This window comes from Pipra filicauda, unplaced genomic scaffold (genome assembly GCF_003945595.2).
Source record: "Pipra filicauda isolate LSUMZ 115617 unplaced genomic scaffold, ASM394559v2 scaffold174_size2080704_pilon, whole genome shotgun sequence".
Taxonomy (NCBI): Eukaryota; Metazoa; Chordata; class Aves; order Passeriformes; family Pipridae; genus Pipra; species Pipra filicauda.
In genome coordinates, this window is record NW_024104262.1 from 728,039 (window position 1) to 746,235 (window position 18,197).

Genomic DNA, 18,197 nt, shown 5'->3' on the forward strand with positions numbered 1-18,197 from the left:
TTGAAAAATTTAAAGTCATACCTAAGAGCCAAGTGTTGTTCTTTACACACTTGAAAACAACTACTCTTATTTTCTAATTTTTGATTTGTGGGTGGTTAGCTTCAATTACATAGACATGTAATTTACAACATGTCAGGAATGTTGTAAACTATGACTGTACTTCTCTGTTTAACTTGTTATTTTATGAAAGCTTGTGCATTTGTCTATCAGGTATCAGCGTGGAAGGGCAGTATTCAAATATAGAGCTATTTTGTACCCTGATTTTATTCACTTCCTTGAATGTGAGATGATACATAAACAGCTTATGTGGTTCAAAACCTTGTCAGTCTTCTTACTGCTGTTCTGCCTCAAGTAAGGTTTAACAAACCCACTGAGCCTAAATGAGCACTACATATAAATTTAATTTGAAGTCTTTCAGTTAGAAAAGTTTTGGAGATTTTGAAGGAAATTAGGGGAAAAAAGAGAGCCTACTGATTATGGAAAATAGGGCTGGCTACTCAGGAAGAGTTTAGGAATATAGTTAGGTCATGTAGAAAGAAAATTAGAGAGATGAAGGCACAACTTGAACTTAATCTTGCCACTTCTGTGAAGGATAACAAAAAGTCCTTCTACAGATACATCAATAGCAAAAGGAGGGGCAAGGAAAACCTCCACTCTTTACTGGACATGGACAGGAATATAGTTATCTAAGATGAGGAAAAGGCTGAGGTATTTAACACCTTCTTTACCTCAGTTTTCAGCAGTAGGACAGGTTGTCCTGAGGACAGCTGGCTTCTGGAGATTGTAGAAAGAGATAAGAAACTGAATAGCCCCCTGTAATCCAGGAGGAAACAGTTAGCAACCTGCTGAGCCACCTGGATCCTCACAAGTCTATGGGACCAGATGGGATCCACCCAAGGGTGATGAGGGAGCTGGCAGAAGAGCTCCTCAAGCCACTCTCCATCATCTACCAACAGTCCTGGCTCACTGGGGAGGTCCCAGATGATTGGAAGTTGGCGAATGTCATGCCCATTCACAAAAAGGGCCGGAAGGAGGACCCGGGAAACTACAGGCCTGTCAGCCTGACCTCAGTGCCTGGCAAGGTTATGGAGCAGATCATCCTAAGTGCAATCACACAGCACCCACAGGATGGACAAGGGATCAGACCCAGCCAGCACGGGTTTAGGAAGGGCAGGTCCTGTCTGACCAACCTGATCTCCTTTTATGATCAGGTGACCCTGGTGGATGAGGGGAAGGCTGTGGATGTGGTCTGTCTGGACTTCAACAAAGCCTTTGACACCGTCTCCCACAGCATGCTCCTGGAAAAGCTGGCAGCCCACGGCTTGGACAGGGGCACTCTGTGCTGGGTTAGGAACTGGCTGGAGGGCCGGGCCCAGAGAGTGGTGGTGAACGGGGCTGCATCCAGTTGGCAGCCGGTCACTAGTGGTGTCCCCCAGGGATCAGTGTTGGGCCCAGTTCTCTTTAATATCTTTATTGATGATTTAGATGAGGGGATTGAGTGTACCATCAGCAAATTTGCAGATGACACCAAGTTGGGGGGGAGTGTTGATCTGCTGGAAGGCAGGAGGGCTCTGCAGAGGGACCTGGACAGGCTGGAAAGTTGGGCTGATTCCAACAGGATGAGGCCAAGTGCCAAGTGCCGGGTCCTGCACTTTGGCCACAACAACGCCATGCAGAGCTACAGGCTGGGGACAGAGTGGCTGGAGAGCAGCCAGGCAGAGAGGGACCTGGGAGTTTGGATTGACAGGAAGCTGAACATGAGCCAGCAGTGTGCCCAGGTGACCAAGAAGGCCAATGGCATCCTGGCCTGTGTCAGGAACAGTGTGGCCAGCAGGACCAGGGAAGTGATTCTTCCCTGTACTCAGTGCTGATGAGGCCACACCTTGAGTACTGTGTCCAGTTCTGGGCCCCTCAGTTCAGGAAGGATATTGAGGGGCTGGAGCAGGTCCAGAGAAGAGCAACAAGGCTGGTGAAGGGACTCGAGCACAGGTCCTGTGAGGAGAGGCTGAGGGAGCTGGGGCTGTTCAGCCTGGAGAAGAGGAGGCTCAGGGGAGACCTCATCACTCTCTACAACTCCCTGAAGGGAGGTTGTATCCAGGTGGGAGTTGGTCTCTTCTCCCAGGCAGCTATCAGTAAGACAAGAGGGCACGGTCTTAAGCTGTGCCGGGGAGGTTTAGGTTAGATATTAGGAAGAAATTCTTTATAGAGAGAGTAATCAGGCCTTGGAATGGGCTGCCCAGGGGAGTGGTAGATTCTCCATTACTGGAGGTTTTTAAGATGAGACTGATGTGGCACTTAGTGCCATGGTCTACTAACCACAGCAGTAGTGGATCAAGGGTTGGACTTGATGATCTCAGAGGTCCCTTCCAACCTGGCTTATTCTATGATTCTGTGAAGATGGAGAGAGCATTCAGTAAGCCTTCACAGTTGTATCCTGTCAATTAACAACCTTTTCCCTAAACTGAAGGGGCTGAACTGGAGGCAAAAATACTGTTACCTTTGAAAGAAAAAACAGTTCAATAGTTATGTTTTTAAATTACCCATTTTGAGCAGATATATTTTTTATTATAGCACATGAAAGTGCTACATCAACTGTGACACAGAGAGCTATGTTTTTTCTGAATGTAAGCAAATACAGCTTCCATTTATTAATATCAAATTCTCACAAACTCTGCATGTGCAAGGGATAAAGCTGGTAGTTCATCCCCAAAGGTGACAAAGTGACTGTGAAAGACTGGCAGGGGAGCAGATTTCTGTCTCTCCAATTCCTTACCTGTCAGCTGTGTACCTTGCTTACTGTGGTCAGGAGATGTATGAATGAATTTCAGTCTGAATGTAATTTGTGTCCTGTATCTCACAAAGCTATATGATTTTGTTTTTATTGTGGCTAACAAAGCTATAAATGAGATAACCCTCTGTTTAGTTATCATGTTCTAGATAACGGCTTTAATGATTAACTGAAAGGAGTAGATGATGTAAATGTCGCTGGTTTCCAAATCTGCAAAATATTATTCATTGTTTAAGAAAACAATATACAGGTTACTTAAAGTGTTTTGTACTGTAATGATGGGGAATTCGTTCAACTCCTCTAGAATTGGTTCAACTCCACTAAAACTGATGATTGTCAATCCTGTATTCCATACATTTGTTAGCAAATTGTGAGCTTATTTTGCAAAAATGAAATCGCTGAAACTAGCTAAAACAAGGGACATCTGCATTCCTAATTGGCTACTGAACTACATGGACCAGCTGGAGGGATTTCAATGGAAGCTAAATCTGTGTATGCTCTGGACTCCAAAATATAAATCTGGGGTTTTTTTATCTACTATTAGAATTCATAGAAACATTAAATGGTTTGAGTTGGAAAAGACTTTAAAGATCATCTAGATCATCTAGATCCGACATTTTCCACTAGACCAGGTTGCTCCGACCTTCATGCAACCTGGCCTGGAACACTTCCAGGGATGGGGCATCTACAGCTTCTGTGAGCAACCTGTTCCACCCCACAGTGCCTCACCACCCTCACAGTAAAGAATTTCTTCCTAATATCTAATTTAAACCTGCCCTCCTTCAGCGTAAAGCCATTCCCCCTTGTCCTATCACTACACACCCTTGTAAATAGTCCCTCTTTAGCTTTCTTATAGGCCCCTCTAAGTACTGGAAGGCTGCAGTAATGTCACCTCCTCTGGAACCTCCTCTGGTTCCCCATACAGAACAACTCTCTCAGCCTTTCTTCACAGAAAAGGTGCTCCAGCCCTCTCTGATCATCTTCCTGTCCTTCTTTGGACTGGCTCGAGAAGGTATCAGTCTTTCTTATGCTGGGGGCCCCAGATCTAGATGCAGTGCCCCAGGTGAGGTCCATGAAAACATGATCTGCTGGACATACTTTTCTGATGCAGAGTGGGTGTGATTAGCTTTTTGTGACTGGCTGTAAGCACACATTGTTAGCTTATATTCAGTTTTTCATCCAGGAAGGAATTGAGTTGGACAGAAGTAATAAAATGATACATACTTATTTATCTGACTGACAGTGACAAGCAGCACTTAACATGTATATGTGCTGTGAGTATCTTCCAAAAAAACACATTTTCAGGACTTCGTTAACATGAATATAGTTTTATCCAGTTTGTCAATTCTTCTCTCTTGTTCTACTACTCTTCACATATTAAAATCCACACTAAACAAAAGAATGTTATGTTTGTGTCCATTTGAGGAAACAGTTGTAATGAATACTGATGTCTTCATGCAATTTACAAAGAAAGGGAATTTTAAAAGCATTCGGAGGAGTTAAAAGGGCACATTTAACTGACTCTTAGTGAGAATTCTGGTCCTAAATGTGAGTATTGCACAAAGTCCCCTAGGAAGTAAACTGAAGTGTACTGGCATGTGTGTGCCAGTGATTTCATAAGCACTTGCAAATTTTGAATTCAACCACTGGTGATGTATACTGTTAACCTGCTGTGAGTCTGCAGATACATATGTGCTAACTTCACAAATAACAGATGGCATTTACCACCGTCTGAATTAGGTGAAAATGCTACAAATCACATTCACACTTGAGAATGTGTCTGTGCTATTTACAGTGAAATAAAAAAAATTGACTGAAGTGAGTTAAATGCATTCAAAATATCCATAGGTGTATGGGTATAAGCAAAAGTACAAGGAACAGAATATTTACATATCACTCAACATACTACACAAAGAACAAAGGCCAATTTATTAAACAAATCCCTCTTTCAAAATAGGTTGTCAGGTTTCTCCAGTGCTCTCAATGCAGAGAAGACAGTTACTGAATGCCTTCTTTGCATCAGTCTTCACTGACAATACTGGCCCTCAGGCATCTCTTGGCCAAGGAGGATTGGGTTGGAGAACACCTAGGCAAATTTGACATCCACAAGTTCATATGCCCTGACAGCATGCATCCATGGGTGCTGTTGGAAACCACAGTGAAGCTGCTCATGATCACTTTTGAAAGGTCACGGCAATCAGGAGAGGTGCCTAAGGATGGGAAGAAAGCAAATATCACCCCTATCTGCAAGCAGGATAAGAAGGAGGACTGAGGGAACTACCAGCCAGTCAGCCTCACCTCAATCCCTGGAAAAGATGGAGCTACTCCTTCTAGAAGCCATCTAGCCACATGGGTGACAAGAAGGTGATCAGGAGTAGTCAGCATGGATTGACTAAAGGTAAATCACGCTTGACCAACCCGATTGCCATCTACAATGAAACAACTACCTGAATGGATGAGGAGAGAGCAGTGAATATTTTCTAACTCAGCTTCAGCAAGTCTTTCAACACTGTCTCTCACAATCTCCTCAAAGGCAAACTCAGAAAGTGTGATCTGGATGAGAGGACAGAATTGTAGTATAAAACCTGCAAGTTCAATCCTTGAGTCACAGATAGTTTCATTTTTTTTGAAAACAAAACATTTATATTTCACTAGTTGTGTTAAGAGAATTATGTCCACTTGAAATGAAACAGAAGTGACCTCTTGGTCACGGCCCGGAAAATATGATTCATAGTGAGAGGAACCTCTCTTCTAGTGGAAGTACAGAACACCAAACATGGAAGTACTGTATAGCAGAGTTATCCCAGGCTGGTCTCAGTCATGGGAGAGAGATGGCACTTTTAGGGAGGAATTCATCTCCCTTTGAAAATGACATCTAACAGAAGTAAGTTTTCATGTGCTCTTATTCATACTGACTATAGATAAAATAGATATTTACAGCCTAGAGTCTAAAGCAAGTATGAAAAGTACAATCTAAAAGGTCTGTTGTTACAGAAAAAGTTCCCATCTCACCCCCAATCTGTCTGCAAAAGGAGTACTCAGTATGGTATAGCACAGTTGGCCGATACTGAATTTCAGGTATGTCATTGATATTCATTAGCTTCTATCAATAAAGCTACAAAATGCATTCATGTGGATATATTGAATAGATTTTATTTTGATCATCAACTTCTACATATTTACATAAAAAAATCACTGTAAATTTTAAGGCCACCATGGTTGCTGTTGCTCCTAAGAATTTGAACATATGATTCCTGTGCTGCCTGACTTCTCAATTTGACAGTTTCTTCATTTTTTGCTAAGGTATTTTGTCAACAAATTTGTGCCTCTGGGTAAATTCTTAAAATAGGAATTTTGCTCTTACTATTTTAGTCACTTAGCTTTACCAAATTCCTTTTCATCTTTCTCTTGTTGTTTCCCCCATATCTTCTGCAGTAGTTCCCTCCTGTGATCATCCATTTCCTCAGATAGTCTTCCCAAAGACATGTCTTCCAGGAAGCTTAGCAACATAAATTCTCCATCTTAAGTGTCTGTTTTCTGGTTTATGTTTTATATAGTTTAGTGACCTGTTTGTTACCTAGTTTGTTACACTGGTGATCAGTTCCCAATGAGATTGCTAGCTGAGCTGTCTGGATGATGTGATAAGGCTGTACCTGTCTAGTGTATTGTTCTGGGTTTTCCATGACACAAACTCTGAAAACAGCACAACCAGGAGGATTTCTCAGCAGGAAGGATCTGCACAAGCTACATTTTGAACATTCCCCATTCAAAAAGCTTAGTAGCATCTGAAAGGGTTTTCAAATATTCTGTGAAGAGCAGGAAAAGTGTTTATAATATATCTTCATACTTAACATAGTGCTGTAATGCAAGGTGTTTTACTAGAATTTTGTATGCCCCAAGGACATACCTATGCATACTTCTGTGCCTATGCCATGAACTTTGTTGCCATGGAAATAGCAAAACCAGGCTGTAACTAAGAGTAGGCAAACCCATTCATGCAAAATAGTATCCAGCCTCAGTCTCCAGAATGAATTGTAGCCATTTTCATGCTTTATAGTGGCTTAATATTTTTTCTTTATCATTAAAGTCTTTCAACCACTTATATCCAATGCACAGAAGCCCCAGTTCATCCAGTCCAATGCATAATTTGGGCACAGCAATTCCAGCAGCATCTCTGAGAAATCAGAAAAACTAAATTAGATTAAATTATCCTTAGTATTCTTTGCCTTTTCTTGCTTCCTTTGAATTTATTGGCAAAGAAGCATTTTCTAATTGCAGCCCTTACTGTACCACCTTCCTTCTAAACATTAAAATTTTGGATGATATGTAAATATCCTCTAAGGATTAATTGAATGGAAACCTTCAGATCAGGGAGAATTTACAAAGAGCAACACCATCTTCCAACAGAGACTATCCTGGGTCTTACTGTCTGAGCAGCTTCTCCTGCTGGAGAAAAGAAGCTGACCTCAGGCAAGTGACTGCGGGAGAGCATGTAAGGTAGACCCGCTGTGTGTTCACATGTATGCACATCTGCTCTTGTGGATATTGTATTTATTTATTGTCACAAATTTTACTGTGTAATGGGCTTTCTAAAGTTAGTCCCTTGAAACCAAAGAACGAGTCCTATTTCGAGTATGGAGTATTTTCAAGTAATGGCTTATGGAGAGCAATTTGAAACCAATTACCTCTTAAAGGAATATGTTAACGAAGGATCGTGATTATAATTTATTTATATATATCTATCTTCTTTCTATTTATTTATTTAATTTACATGAATTTAAGTGTGATTGCAGAACATTCTTAAACAAGGATGCCTTTCTGTTTATAGATTTGAAGACTTAACCTTCTGTTTCCTGTTAAGCCCTATACACAAATGGTCATGTTGCATGATTAGTTCCTAGGAGAATAAAGCTGTACAGAACTGCCACGATTGTGTTCTTTTGAGGTAAATATGGATATTGTGGGAGGTTAGCTGAAAAACACCATCAATTTTAACATATTTCAGAGCCTAAAGACAGAAACTATTGAACGTTATAAAGGCACGCTTCTTCTCAAAATTGCTGAAGCAGCATTTCTTCCTTGAGTTACAAAGCTATCATATAATTAAAAAGGCAAAAGGTATTTTAAAAATTATAGAAAATTATGTTTCTGGTTTTGGTTTAAATGATAATTTGCCTGTTTAGTAACTGTCTTTATACTTTCATCAAGAGGCAAAGCAAATGCTCTTTCACTCTGACAGAACATGATAGGGAAAGTAACTACCTGGAAAATTACTAAGTGTAAGAACATGTGAACTAACATGATGCAAAAAATATGGGGTCAAATAAACTGTATTCCCATAAAGATGACCAAGACCAAGTTGCCATAAAAATAATCAAAAGTGCTGTATGGTAGAATTTTCCAAAGTATTCACATAATTTACAGTGCTAGTTAATGTTTCCTTAGAAATAATACTGTCTTTTAAAAGGAAATTACTTTTTTGTCTTAACTACAAATGTTATAGAAATAGAATTTACCATCCTAAATCAGAAAAGTCAGTTTTGATAATTTCTTCTCAGTGCCTAAGTGCTTGTAATGCAAAGACTTTGCCCCTTTATAGCTACAGAACTCTATATCCCAAAAAGAAAGATCGATACATTCCTCATACCAGTTTTTTCCACTAGGTTTCATTACAAGAAGGTACTAATGAATGTAATCATGAAACAGTCACATACTGCTATATAAGAAAAAAGAATTGGGAAAGAACTTAAATTAAAACCAGGTTAATAAGACAGAAATCAAAAGCTAACATGATAGAACACTAAAAGTCACCAATTTGAGTCATGACATGACTCAAAACCTCTTTAATAAAACAGATATAAGGAGACAATATAAGGTTATTTTTATAAAATGCAGTGTTCAGTGAGATGGTTTTATAAATAAATTCTTCTTACCTGTTATAGTTGCTTTGTTAATAGATGGTTGGTTACACATTGGTGATCGTCTATTGAAAAGAAAATAAAAAAGGTCTAAGCCTGATAAACTCACAGATGACTAAATCCTTGAACAATATAATAGAAAATATTGGGAAATAAAATATTGGGAAAAAAAACCTTGGGAAATTATTTTGGAATGGACTACGCTGGCATTGCCAAAGTTCATTTACAGCAGATATTTCTTTCTGGTGTAGAAGAGAATTCCTAACTGACCTCTCTGAAACCTCTCTGCAGACTGGGAACTCTAAGATAGGAATATTTTAGGAACTTAGAAGTTTATTAAAAGCCTGCTGAATCGTACATAGAGCTTCTACCTAGTTTAAAATATGATTTATATACATAGTTAGCATTATTCTAACAAGTCTTGTGCTTCCCATGTTCTCTGACTTGAAATTTTTCTTTTAATTATTTTTCACTCTATTATTTTTTCTGTACATTTCACACATTATTTTGCATCTACGTTTCACAATAAGCTTTAAGGCAAACAGTTCAGTGGAATGTTTTGCCCACTGAAGAACGCTCTAAGATATTGGACTGACACAGCTGCATAGGGAAGTGAGTTATGGATGAGTGAAAGCAGGGAACGCGTAAGGTCTGCATATTCCAACAAAGAGACATGGAAATACCTTCTGGTAGCATTGCATATGCAATGGTAGGCAACTGTCTTTGGAATGCTAATTACTTCTAAGCTCTAGAGATGCACATGTTGGGTGAGAGAAATGACTGCACTATGAAATTTGCCAGTGTAGGTAACATTAATGTTCACTGTGACGCTGTAACACGATTGGAGAAAGATCATATTTATAATGCCTCATTTATAATTATGAACTACTCTGCATGAGTGGGATGTCACCATCTTGGATGAGTTAGGCAGAGTTCTAGGTTCAATCATACAAGCAGCTCTCACTGACTGCAGCTGTCTGCTTACTCGGGATCATTTGCAAGACTCAGACTGTGCCTGAATCATCTTTGAATGATCTTTGACATATGACCAATTTATTGAAAATCATATAGTTGCACAAAACCACTCCAAGTTTATGTGAGGACAAGATCAGTTAGAAGGCAAGGGGGCTGTTGTCTCAGCTACCAAGAATAACGTCTGCAAAGGATTAATAAGCTATTACTCATGCACGTTTTATGCAGGTTCAGTGGCACAGGCTGAAATCTGTAACATCTGATCGTCATTTTCAGTTTACATTAAAAAGTATCACTGCAAAAATTTCAGTGGCCAAAAAATGACACTCACTTGCTGGGTGCCCGATCTTGTAAATTGGTTAATGCAGCAAAGTTATTCCGTACAGTACGCAGGCTGGCCAGCACCTGGAACAGACAAAGTGATTTCAGTATAAATGTCTGCACAAGTGAGACTGATTTATCTCTGCTCCACTGTGCTGAACGGAAAAGGAAAGGGCATTGCAAAACAACTGTAAAAGGTTTCCAGGGTTGGTTAGTCTGCAGCCTTTGACCATTATTTAACAATAACATGTCTGTAATAGGAGAGCATAGTTTATTTCTTTTTTTTTTCCCCATAAACAACTCATTGTTTGATAAAGGCAAGCTTACTTGAGAAGGAGGAAAGTTTTTCACTTTAGAATACTACTTATTTCTTTAAAATTACCATGAAAGTGTTTGAGTTTGGAAGATCTTAGCCCTTTCAAGCCTCATACTTCATGCATAAGAAATAATTAGAGAGTCTTCCATTTGCCATTCAGTCCCCACAAACTCCAAAGGGAATAAGATTGTCTAGACTGCCAGGAAAAATATATGTGTCACCTTTACGATGCACAGTTGATCTGGGGACTTAGTGCAGAAGACCAGAAAAAGTGGAAGGTATCACCTCAGAAGAGGGAAAATGGCTGCAGGTTCTTACAAACTTTACACATTGGGAAAAGAAAAACTACTTCCTTTCTGGACTTAATTTCATGCAAGATATATAGTAGATGCAGTAGAGGAGTGTCTTCTTGTTATAAGTGGCACAGGCACTCTCTTCTGAAGGCAGATGGATAAATGCAATAAATTTTGTACCACATAAGCATAATAAGATGAACCTCTCTGACAAGAGAGAGCTAGTTCAGTTGATGTCAGACAGGAACCATGATTTCTTTGGAACCAGGCTGGAACTGGGAGGAAGCAGACACACTAACCACTGGTGTGTCTGCAGAAGTTGCCCATTTTTGTTTCCCAGCCCAGACTGGGCTGGTGAACTCACCAGAGGGATAATGAAAGCAGGAATGGGAATTTGGGTTTTAGAGGTCTCTTTTCATAGCACCTTAAATTTATATAGGAGATAGGAAGGAGACGGGAGACTGAAAAGAATAAATTAATGAAAGCCTGTAACAGAAAATATTCAGAAGTTAATAATAACTGGCAGTGTTCAAGCTATTGTAAGTAATTACCAAATGAGATAAGATAATAAAAATACATTTGTCTAACTAGATGGTATTAATTTCATTATGTTTTTCTTTCCAAAGATCAGGAGGCACAGTTACATATTCTACTTTCAGCAAGGAATAAAATATATGCCATCAGATTTGCATTCCCAGGGAACAGTGACATTAAAAAATATTGTATTTAGATGTTGCATGTAGACAGATGGAAATCAGGCATGAACTGAGCAGGTGAAAGATGATCTTGGAGTTCAGAGATCCAAAACCGAATACTTCAAATACAGTGAAAAAGTACTGAAGCATGAAAATATTGTAAAAGGAAAGTATGAGTTGAAGGTAGAAGGAAAAGGAAAGCATAAAGAAGAAGTTTGGCCTATTAAGAGGCTCATTTTAGTGACTGTAGTCCATTTTTACTTCTCTTTTGTCAATCTGCCTGGGTTCAATTTACATGTGTCAGGGTGCTGAGATGGTTTGTGTGTCCTAGTATTTTCAGAGAAAGGTATCTATGTGGCTTCCAGAGCTGTTCCAGGGCATGAAAAAATATAGTCAGTTTTCCTGGCTTCAAGTTCCTACTCAATAAACCCTGTTGGACTCAAACTGGCTGCATATGCAGGTGCACTGAGAATTGGAAGCACATAATTAAGGTAATGAAGTGACTCCTCAGAGTGACCTCAGGTATAGCCATGCTTCTCAGATATGCTTGTTCTGAATGGCAATGAATGGCTCTGTACCTGCTGCACAGAGCACAGTTTCAGACAGGTTAGTAGACTAGACACGTTGCCATCTGAAAACATGAAGCTAGCTTAGGTATGTTTTGGATCTGAAATAACAGGACATTAAACAGCAGGGGTGCCGAGAAAAGAAGTGGTCAGAGCTGCAAGGTTGCTCAAGGCTAGTTATGAGTGGAGGCTAACGAGGCTTGCTGGACCCATGCTCAGGTCCCAGACAGGCTGCAAGGGTGTCTCTTTATGTGTACACCACTATTCACATAACCAGAATTTTCTAGTGTCTGAAATAATATGAATCTGTCCTTTTTTCAGAAAGCAGAGTCTTGACTGTTGTTTTGTGTGTCCTCTTTATTCTTCAGGTCCAGGAGTGAAATGTACAGTACCTGCCCAGCATCCTAGATGCTTTTAGCATTAATGGAACACAAGTCTTACAAGGAGAGGCTGAGGGAGCTGGAGTTGTTTAGGAGAAAAGGAGGCACAGTTACATATTTTACATTCAGCAAGGAATAAAAATATATGCCATCAGATTTGCATTCCCAGGGAACAGTGACATTAAAAAATTATCACTCTCTACAACTACCTGAAAAGAGTTGTAGACAGGTGCAAGTCAGTCTTTTCTCCCAGGTAACAAGTGATAGAACAAGATCACAGAATCACAGAATCACAGACTCACAAAATTAATTAGGTTGGAAAAGACCTTTGAGATCATCAAGTCCAATCTTTGACTGATCACCACCTTGTCAACTAGAGCATGCAACTAATTGCCATGTCCAGTCTTCTCTTAAACACCTGAAAGGACAGGGACTGCACCACTTCCCTGGGCAGTCCATTCCAATGTCTAATCACCCTTTCCACGAAGAAATTCCTCCTAATGTCCAACCTAAGCCTCCCCTGGTGCAGCTTAAGACTATGTCCTCTCATCCATCGCTAGTTGCATGGGAAAAGAGGCCAACACCCCCGGCCACAACCTCCTTTCAGGCAGCTGTAGAGAGTGATAAGGTCACCCCTGAGCCTCCTCTTCTCCAGGATTAATAACCCCAGCTCCCTCAGCCTCTCCTCATAGGACTTGTGCTCCAGGCCCTTCACCAGCTCCCTTGCCCTTCTCTGGACCTCCTCCAGCACCTCAATATCCTTCCTATATTGAGCCACCCAGAACTGGACACAGTACTCAAGGTATGGCCTCACCAGTGCCAGTACAGGGCAAAAATCAGGATGCCATTCGCTTTCTTGGCCACCTGGGCACACTATTGGCTCATGTTTACCAGTACCCTCAGGTCCTTTTTTGCTTTTACTTTCCAGACACTCTGCCCCCAGCTTGCAGTGCTACCTGGGGTTGTTGTGACCCAAATGTAGAACGTAGCACTTGGCCTTGTTGAACCTCATACCATTGGCCTTGGTCCATTGATCCAGCCTATCCAGATGCCTCTGCAGAGCCTTCCTGCCTTTCAGCAGATAAACACTCCCACCCAACTTGGTGTCATCTGTGAATTTACTAAGGGTAGATTTGACCCCTTCACCCAAATCATCAGTAAAGATATTAAAGAGAACTGGGCCCAACACTGATCCCTGGGGGACACCACTAGTGACCGGCTGCCAACTGGATGTACCTCTATTCACCATCACTCTCTGGGCCCAGCCATTCCAACAGTCCTTAAACCAGGGAAGAATGCACCTGTCCAAGCCATGCGATGCCAGTTTTTCCAAGAGAATGCTGCTGGGTGTCAAAGGCTTTGCTGAAATCCAGGTAGACAACATCCACAGCCTTTCCTTCCATCCACTAGGTGGGTCACCTGGTCATCAAAGGAGATCAAGTTTGTCAGGCAGGACCTGCCTTTCCTAAACCCTTACAGCTGGGTCTGATCTCCTGGTTGTCCTGTACATGGCACATGATGGCACTCAATAATCTACTCCATAACCTTTCCAGACACCAACATCAGGATGATAAGCCTATAGTTCCCTGGATCCTCCTTCCAACTCTTCTTTTGGATGGCCGTCACACTGACCACCCTCCACCCATCTGAGACCTCTCTGCTCAGCCAGGACTGATGATAAATGATGGAGAGTGGCTTGGCGAGCTCTTCTACCAGCTCCCTCATCACCCTATGACGGATCCCATTTGATCCCACTTGTGGGTGTCTCAGTGGCACAGCAGGTCACTAACTGCTTCCTCCTGGATTACAGAGGGTCTACTCTGCTCCCTGTCCCTGTCCACCTTCTCAGGGGGCCGGTTGCCCTGAGGATCACTTGTCTTACCATTGAAGACTGAGGCAAAGGTGTCATTTAAGTACCTCATCTTTGGTGACAATATTCCCCATCACATACAATAAAGAATGGAGGTTTTCCTTGACCCTCCTTTTGTTATTAATGTATTTATAAAAGCACTTTTTATTATCCTTTGCAGAAGTGGCCAGAATAAGTTCTAACTGAGCTTTTGCCTTTTTGATTTTCTTTCTAAATGAACTAATGACATCCTTAAACACTTCCTGAGCTGCCTGTCCCTTTTTCCAAAGATGAGACATCCTCTTTTTTTCCATGAGTTCCTGCAAAATCTCCCTGCTCAGCCAAGGCCAATCGTCTTCCCTGACGACTTGTCTTTTGAGACAAAGGGACAGTCTGCTCCTATGCCTTTAAGAATTCTTTCTTAAAGTATGTTCAGTCTTCCTGGACCTCTTTGTTTTTAAGGGCTGATTCCCAAGGGACTCCCCGAACCAGTGTCCAGGGTAGAGGTTTTGTTGACACCACTCCTTTATTCACTGAGTACTGAAAACTCTATTATATCATGGTCACTGTGCCCCAGACAGCCTCTGACCACCACATCTCCTACCAGCCCTTCTGTGTTTGTAAACAGCAGGTCTAGCAAGGCACCGCCCCTGGTAGGCTCACTTACCAGCTGCAACAGGAAGTTATTTTCCACACACTCCAGGAACATCCTAGACTGCCTCCTTTATGTGTGTGGAGTTTCCAGCAGACATATGGCAGGTTGAAGTCTCCCATGACTGAGATGAAATGGCCTCAAGTTCCACCAAGGGAAGTTTAGATTGGATGTTATGAAAAATTTATTCACTGAAAGGTTGGTCTGCATTGGAACAGGTTGCCCAGGGAAGTGGTGGAATCATCATCCTTGGAAGCATTCAAAAAACATGTAGATGTGGTGCTAGGGGACATGGTTTGGTGGACCTGGCAGTTTTAGGTTAATGGTTGGACTTGATGATCCTGGACATCCTTTCCAACATAAACAATTCTATGATTCTATGGTTATAAATGCACATATATTGACAGTTTCTGCAAGTACAAGCCATCCCCACATACATTGCAATAAATGTATAAGTGAAAACAAAAAGTTTGGTCATTGGCTACAATGGATCTAAACAACTTGATTTCTTGTATAAAGGTATTAATATTTATAAGTGTATTATCTTAGAAGCGCATAAAATAATATTTCAATTTTCCACTACAATTTTCTTTAAGTGACAGTTAATGCTGCCCACAGAGGTTCTACTTGTGCTTAGTATTTCTAGAGTTACATTTGTGGGCATAAAGCAACCCATCACGTGCAAACTGCTTTAGGCTTAATCTCTAAGTAAATATTAATATTTTCAAAATCAAGTTATATATAAACAGTTGCAAACAAATTTTAAATATTGAATTTTTTTTTGGTAATTAAAAACCTACAGATTTTTTCCTTAAGTTTCAAATCCCTCAAATTATTTTGTAAAGTGAAATTCTATGAATAATTAAATTACAGCAGTTGCTGTATATTGGAATATAGGGAAATGCAACTGATAATATTCTTGTGATAATTTTTTTTTTTAATTTTTACTTAAAAAATTTCATTCTAGTAAATATAGTAAATTATCACGTCCTAGGACCAGCTTCTATGTGGGGGACACAGTATGCCACTCTGCCTCCACATAGAAAATGCAGCTGCATTACCATGGTGATATGCTGAAAAGAAACTGAAATGCTAAACTAGGATTATTACCACCATGTGGCTCATGATCAAATGAAATAAGCTTCCTGATCAAGTGAAGAAAATAGAGATGGTTTGAAATAACTCGAACATGTGTTCCTCACACTGTGATGCACACAAAAAATGCACTTACATGTTAAAATATTGCTTTAGGAAGACATTAAAGTGGTAGTTTTTATGATGTGGACATGTACTGGGACATGTGTGGACATTGTACTGGGAGATGGCATCCAATTTCTGAAGTCCTGAGTGAGGTCCTAACACTGCTAATGTAACTCAGAGGGGTAGGCTCAGTGCTTCGTCTGTCAGCAGGCCCCACTTGGAGATGAGATTTTGCATATTCTATACTTTTTAGATAAAGGTGGTGTTTTTCCTAAGACTCTAATCAGATGTCACTTCCCCTCTATTAGGCACACTCTCTCAACTGCATCTCAGTTTCTCCTGTGTCAGGGAATGTGACATGATCATTCACCGTGTAAGTGCTTTTTCTCTTGTTCCACAGAAATAAAACCAGGTTGACTTAAATCACTGCTAACAGGGTTTTGCACTGGAAAAGCTCACAATTAATCAGTTACAGTACCTTGGTGCAAGTAGCCATAGCATTCAACTGCTTTTGCTCTATTTGCTGAACCACATCCATTAATGCCAACAAGAATACAGAACTGCCCTTAAAAGAAAGGGTGTTTTGTCCCCAAGAAAAGGATATCCATAAATGAGGTGTACTATTTGCTGTTTTCTAGGGAAGCTAGAACCTAGGAAAAGTGTGTTCTAGGGAAACTATGTGGCACAATTTGTAAACAAAAATCAAATTACAATGAACAGGAACGATAGTAAATATTACTGGATTGCTCGAGCATCATAAAATTTATATTTTTTTCTGTGCTTAAGAGTTAGGTTTTCTGTTTCCTGAGGAAATAAAACCAGAAGTTGTTTGACTTTTTTTAAAATTTTTTTCTGTAATTTCTTCTCTTCAATTATTGTTTAAGTATATTTAATATTTGAGAGACTTCAGAGTATTTTTATAAAATGCCCTTGCTTAATGTTTTCTCTGCTAATAAAAGATGATGGTATTATTCATATTAAGAACTTGCTCCCAGTTTTATAAGCACTGTATCTGCTTACAATATAATTAAATATCTAATAAACTAATAAATAAATATTCTTTTAACAGCTTATTATTAGACCAGAGCAACCTGCATATTGAGACTAAAGTTGCACATTTTATTCTTATTTGAGACTGCTATGTGACTCAACCTTTCTTTTTCCATTCACCTTCAATCACATATGAGTTTGTAATTACACTGAATTGATTTTCATTCCTGTCTATTTCAGAGTAAAACCTATCATCATGAGTTCAAGGAATATCAATATTAACTTTTCATACATGATAAGACAGCTCTATTGTGAAAAATTGTGAAGTCTTGATCTGAATTATAGAGAATTTTGAGGTGATATTTTATAAAACAGACTCTGAATAGAAAAACCAAACACATGGTTTTGCAAAAGAACATAAGTATTCTAGGTAAAACTTATGTCTAGAAATCACATTTTATTTAATGCATAAAATATGACCAAATGAAGAAATTGTAATTATAAAAAGTAATAGAATAACAGAAAGCAGAGATTTGTCTTCATTATGACTGCCTGTTACAGTATTTGAAAAGAGATCAAAGGTGTTTATTGTGCTGTTGCACTTTAATTTTCACATAATCAAAAAGCTTTAAGAAAGAGAGGTGTAGATAACGAGAGTGGGAAGTTTACGCCTTTCTGTTTAGACATTTTTCTCGTTTCAAGCAAACATATCTTATACAATAATAATGATAGAAAACAACTAGTTTGGCCATGTAGTCTTTAAATTACAAGATCATGTGAGAAATATAGCAAAATTGTGCCTACCTGAGCAAACGGTGTCACAATCAAGTCATCTCCATGTCTGAAAAAATAAGCAGAATTGTGAGTTAGGTATTACCAAAAACTTATCCTGCTGCTTCAACAGGAAGAAAATCAGCTTTTAAAATGCTCTGTCGGTAACTCCACTTTTATTCTTCTGCAATTACACAGTACTATTGCTTTACACATTCTATGAAAATTAAATATGAACTTAGTTATTGCCCAACTGCCTGGCATGTCTATGGGACGGCTGACAGACCAGCTGGTTTCTTCACTGCAGGTTGGGCAGCTGACTGACCACCCAGGACTAATCTTGAGAGATTTCATCCCAAAAGATGGAGGTGAAAGTTCCAAAAATTACTCCATTTACCAGCAGGCTTGTGAGCACTGGATGGGTGACTAAACGCAGATGGCTGGGCAGTGCATTGCAGATGAATGAAAACCTAGTAAAACTTTCAA

The 18,197-nt window shown here is 39.9% G+C and overlaps 1 protein-coding gene across 6 annotated transcripts in view; it reads right to left on the reverse strand.

Moving 5' to 3' along the window:
• Nucleotides 1-18,197, reverse strand: part of PDE4D (phosphodiesterase 4D) — a 389,547-nt gene that overhangs the window by 87,402 nt on the left and 283,948 nt on the right. For 5 of the 6 annotated variants that reach the window (XM_039379742.1, XM_039379743.1, XM_039379745.1 and 2 more), the window contains 3 exons: nt 17,745-17,781; nt 10,010-10,083; nt 8,722-8,771 (listed from right to left, as the gene is read on the reverse strand). In XM_039379742.1, the coding sequence (XP_039235676.1) occupies nt 8,722-8,771; nt 10,010-10,083; nt 17,745-17,781 (161 nt within the window). Of the gene's footprint in view, nt 1-8,721; nt 8,772-10,009; nt 10,084-17,744; nt 17,782-18,108; nt 18,135-18,197 lie in introns of those variants that run through there. The other variant, XM_039379747.1, reaches the window with a different exon arrangement.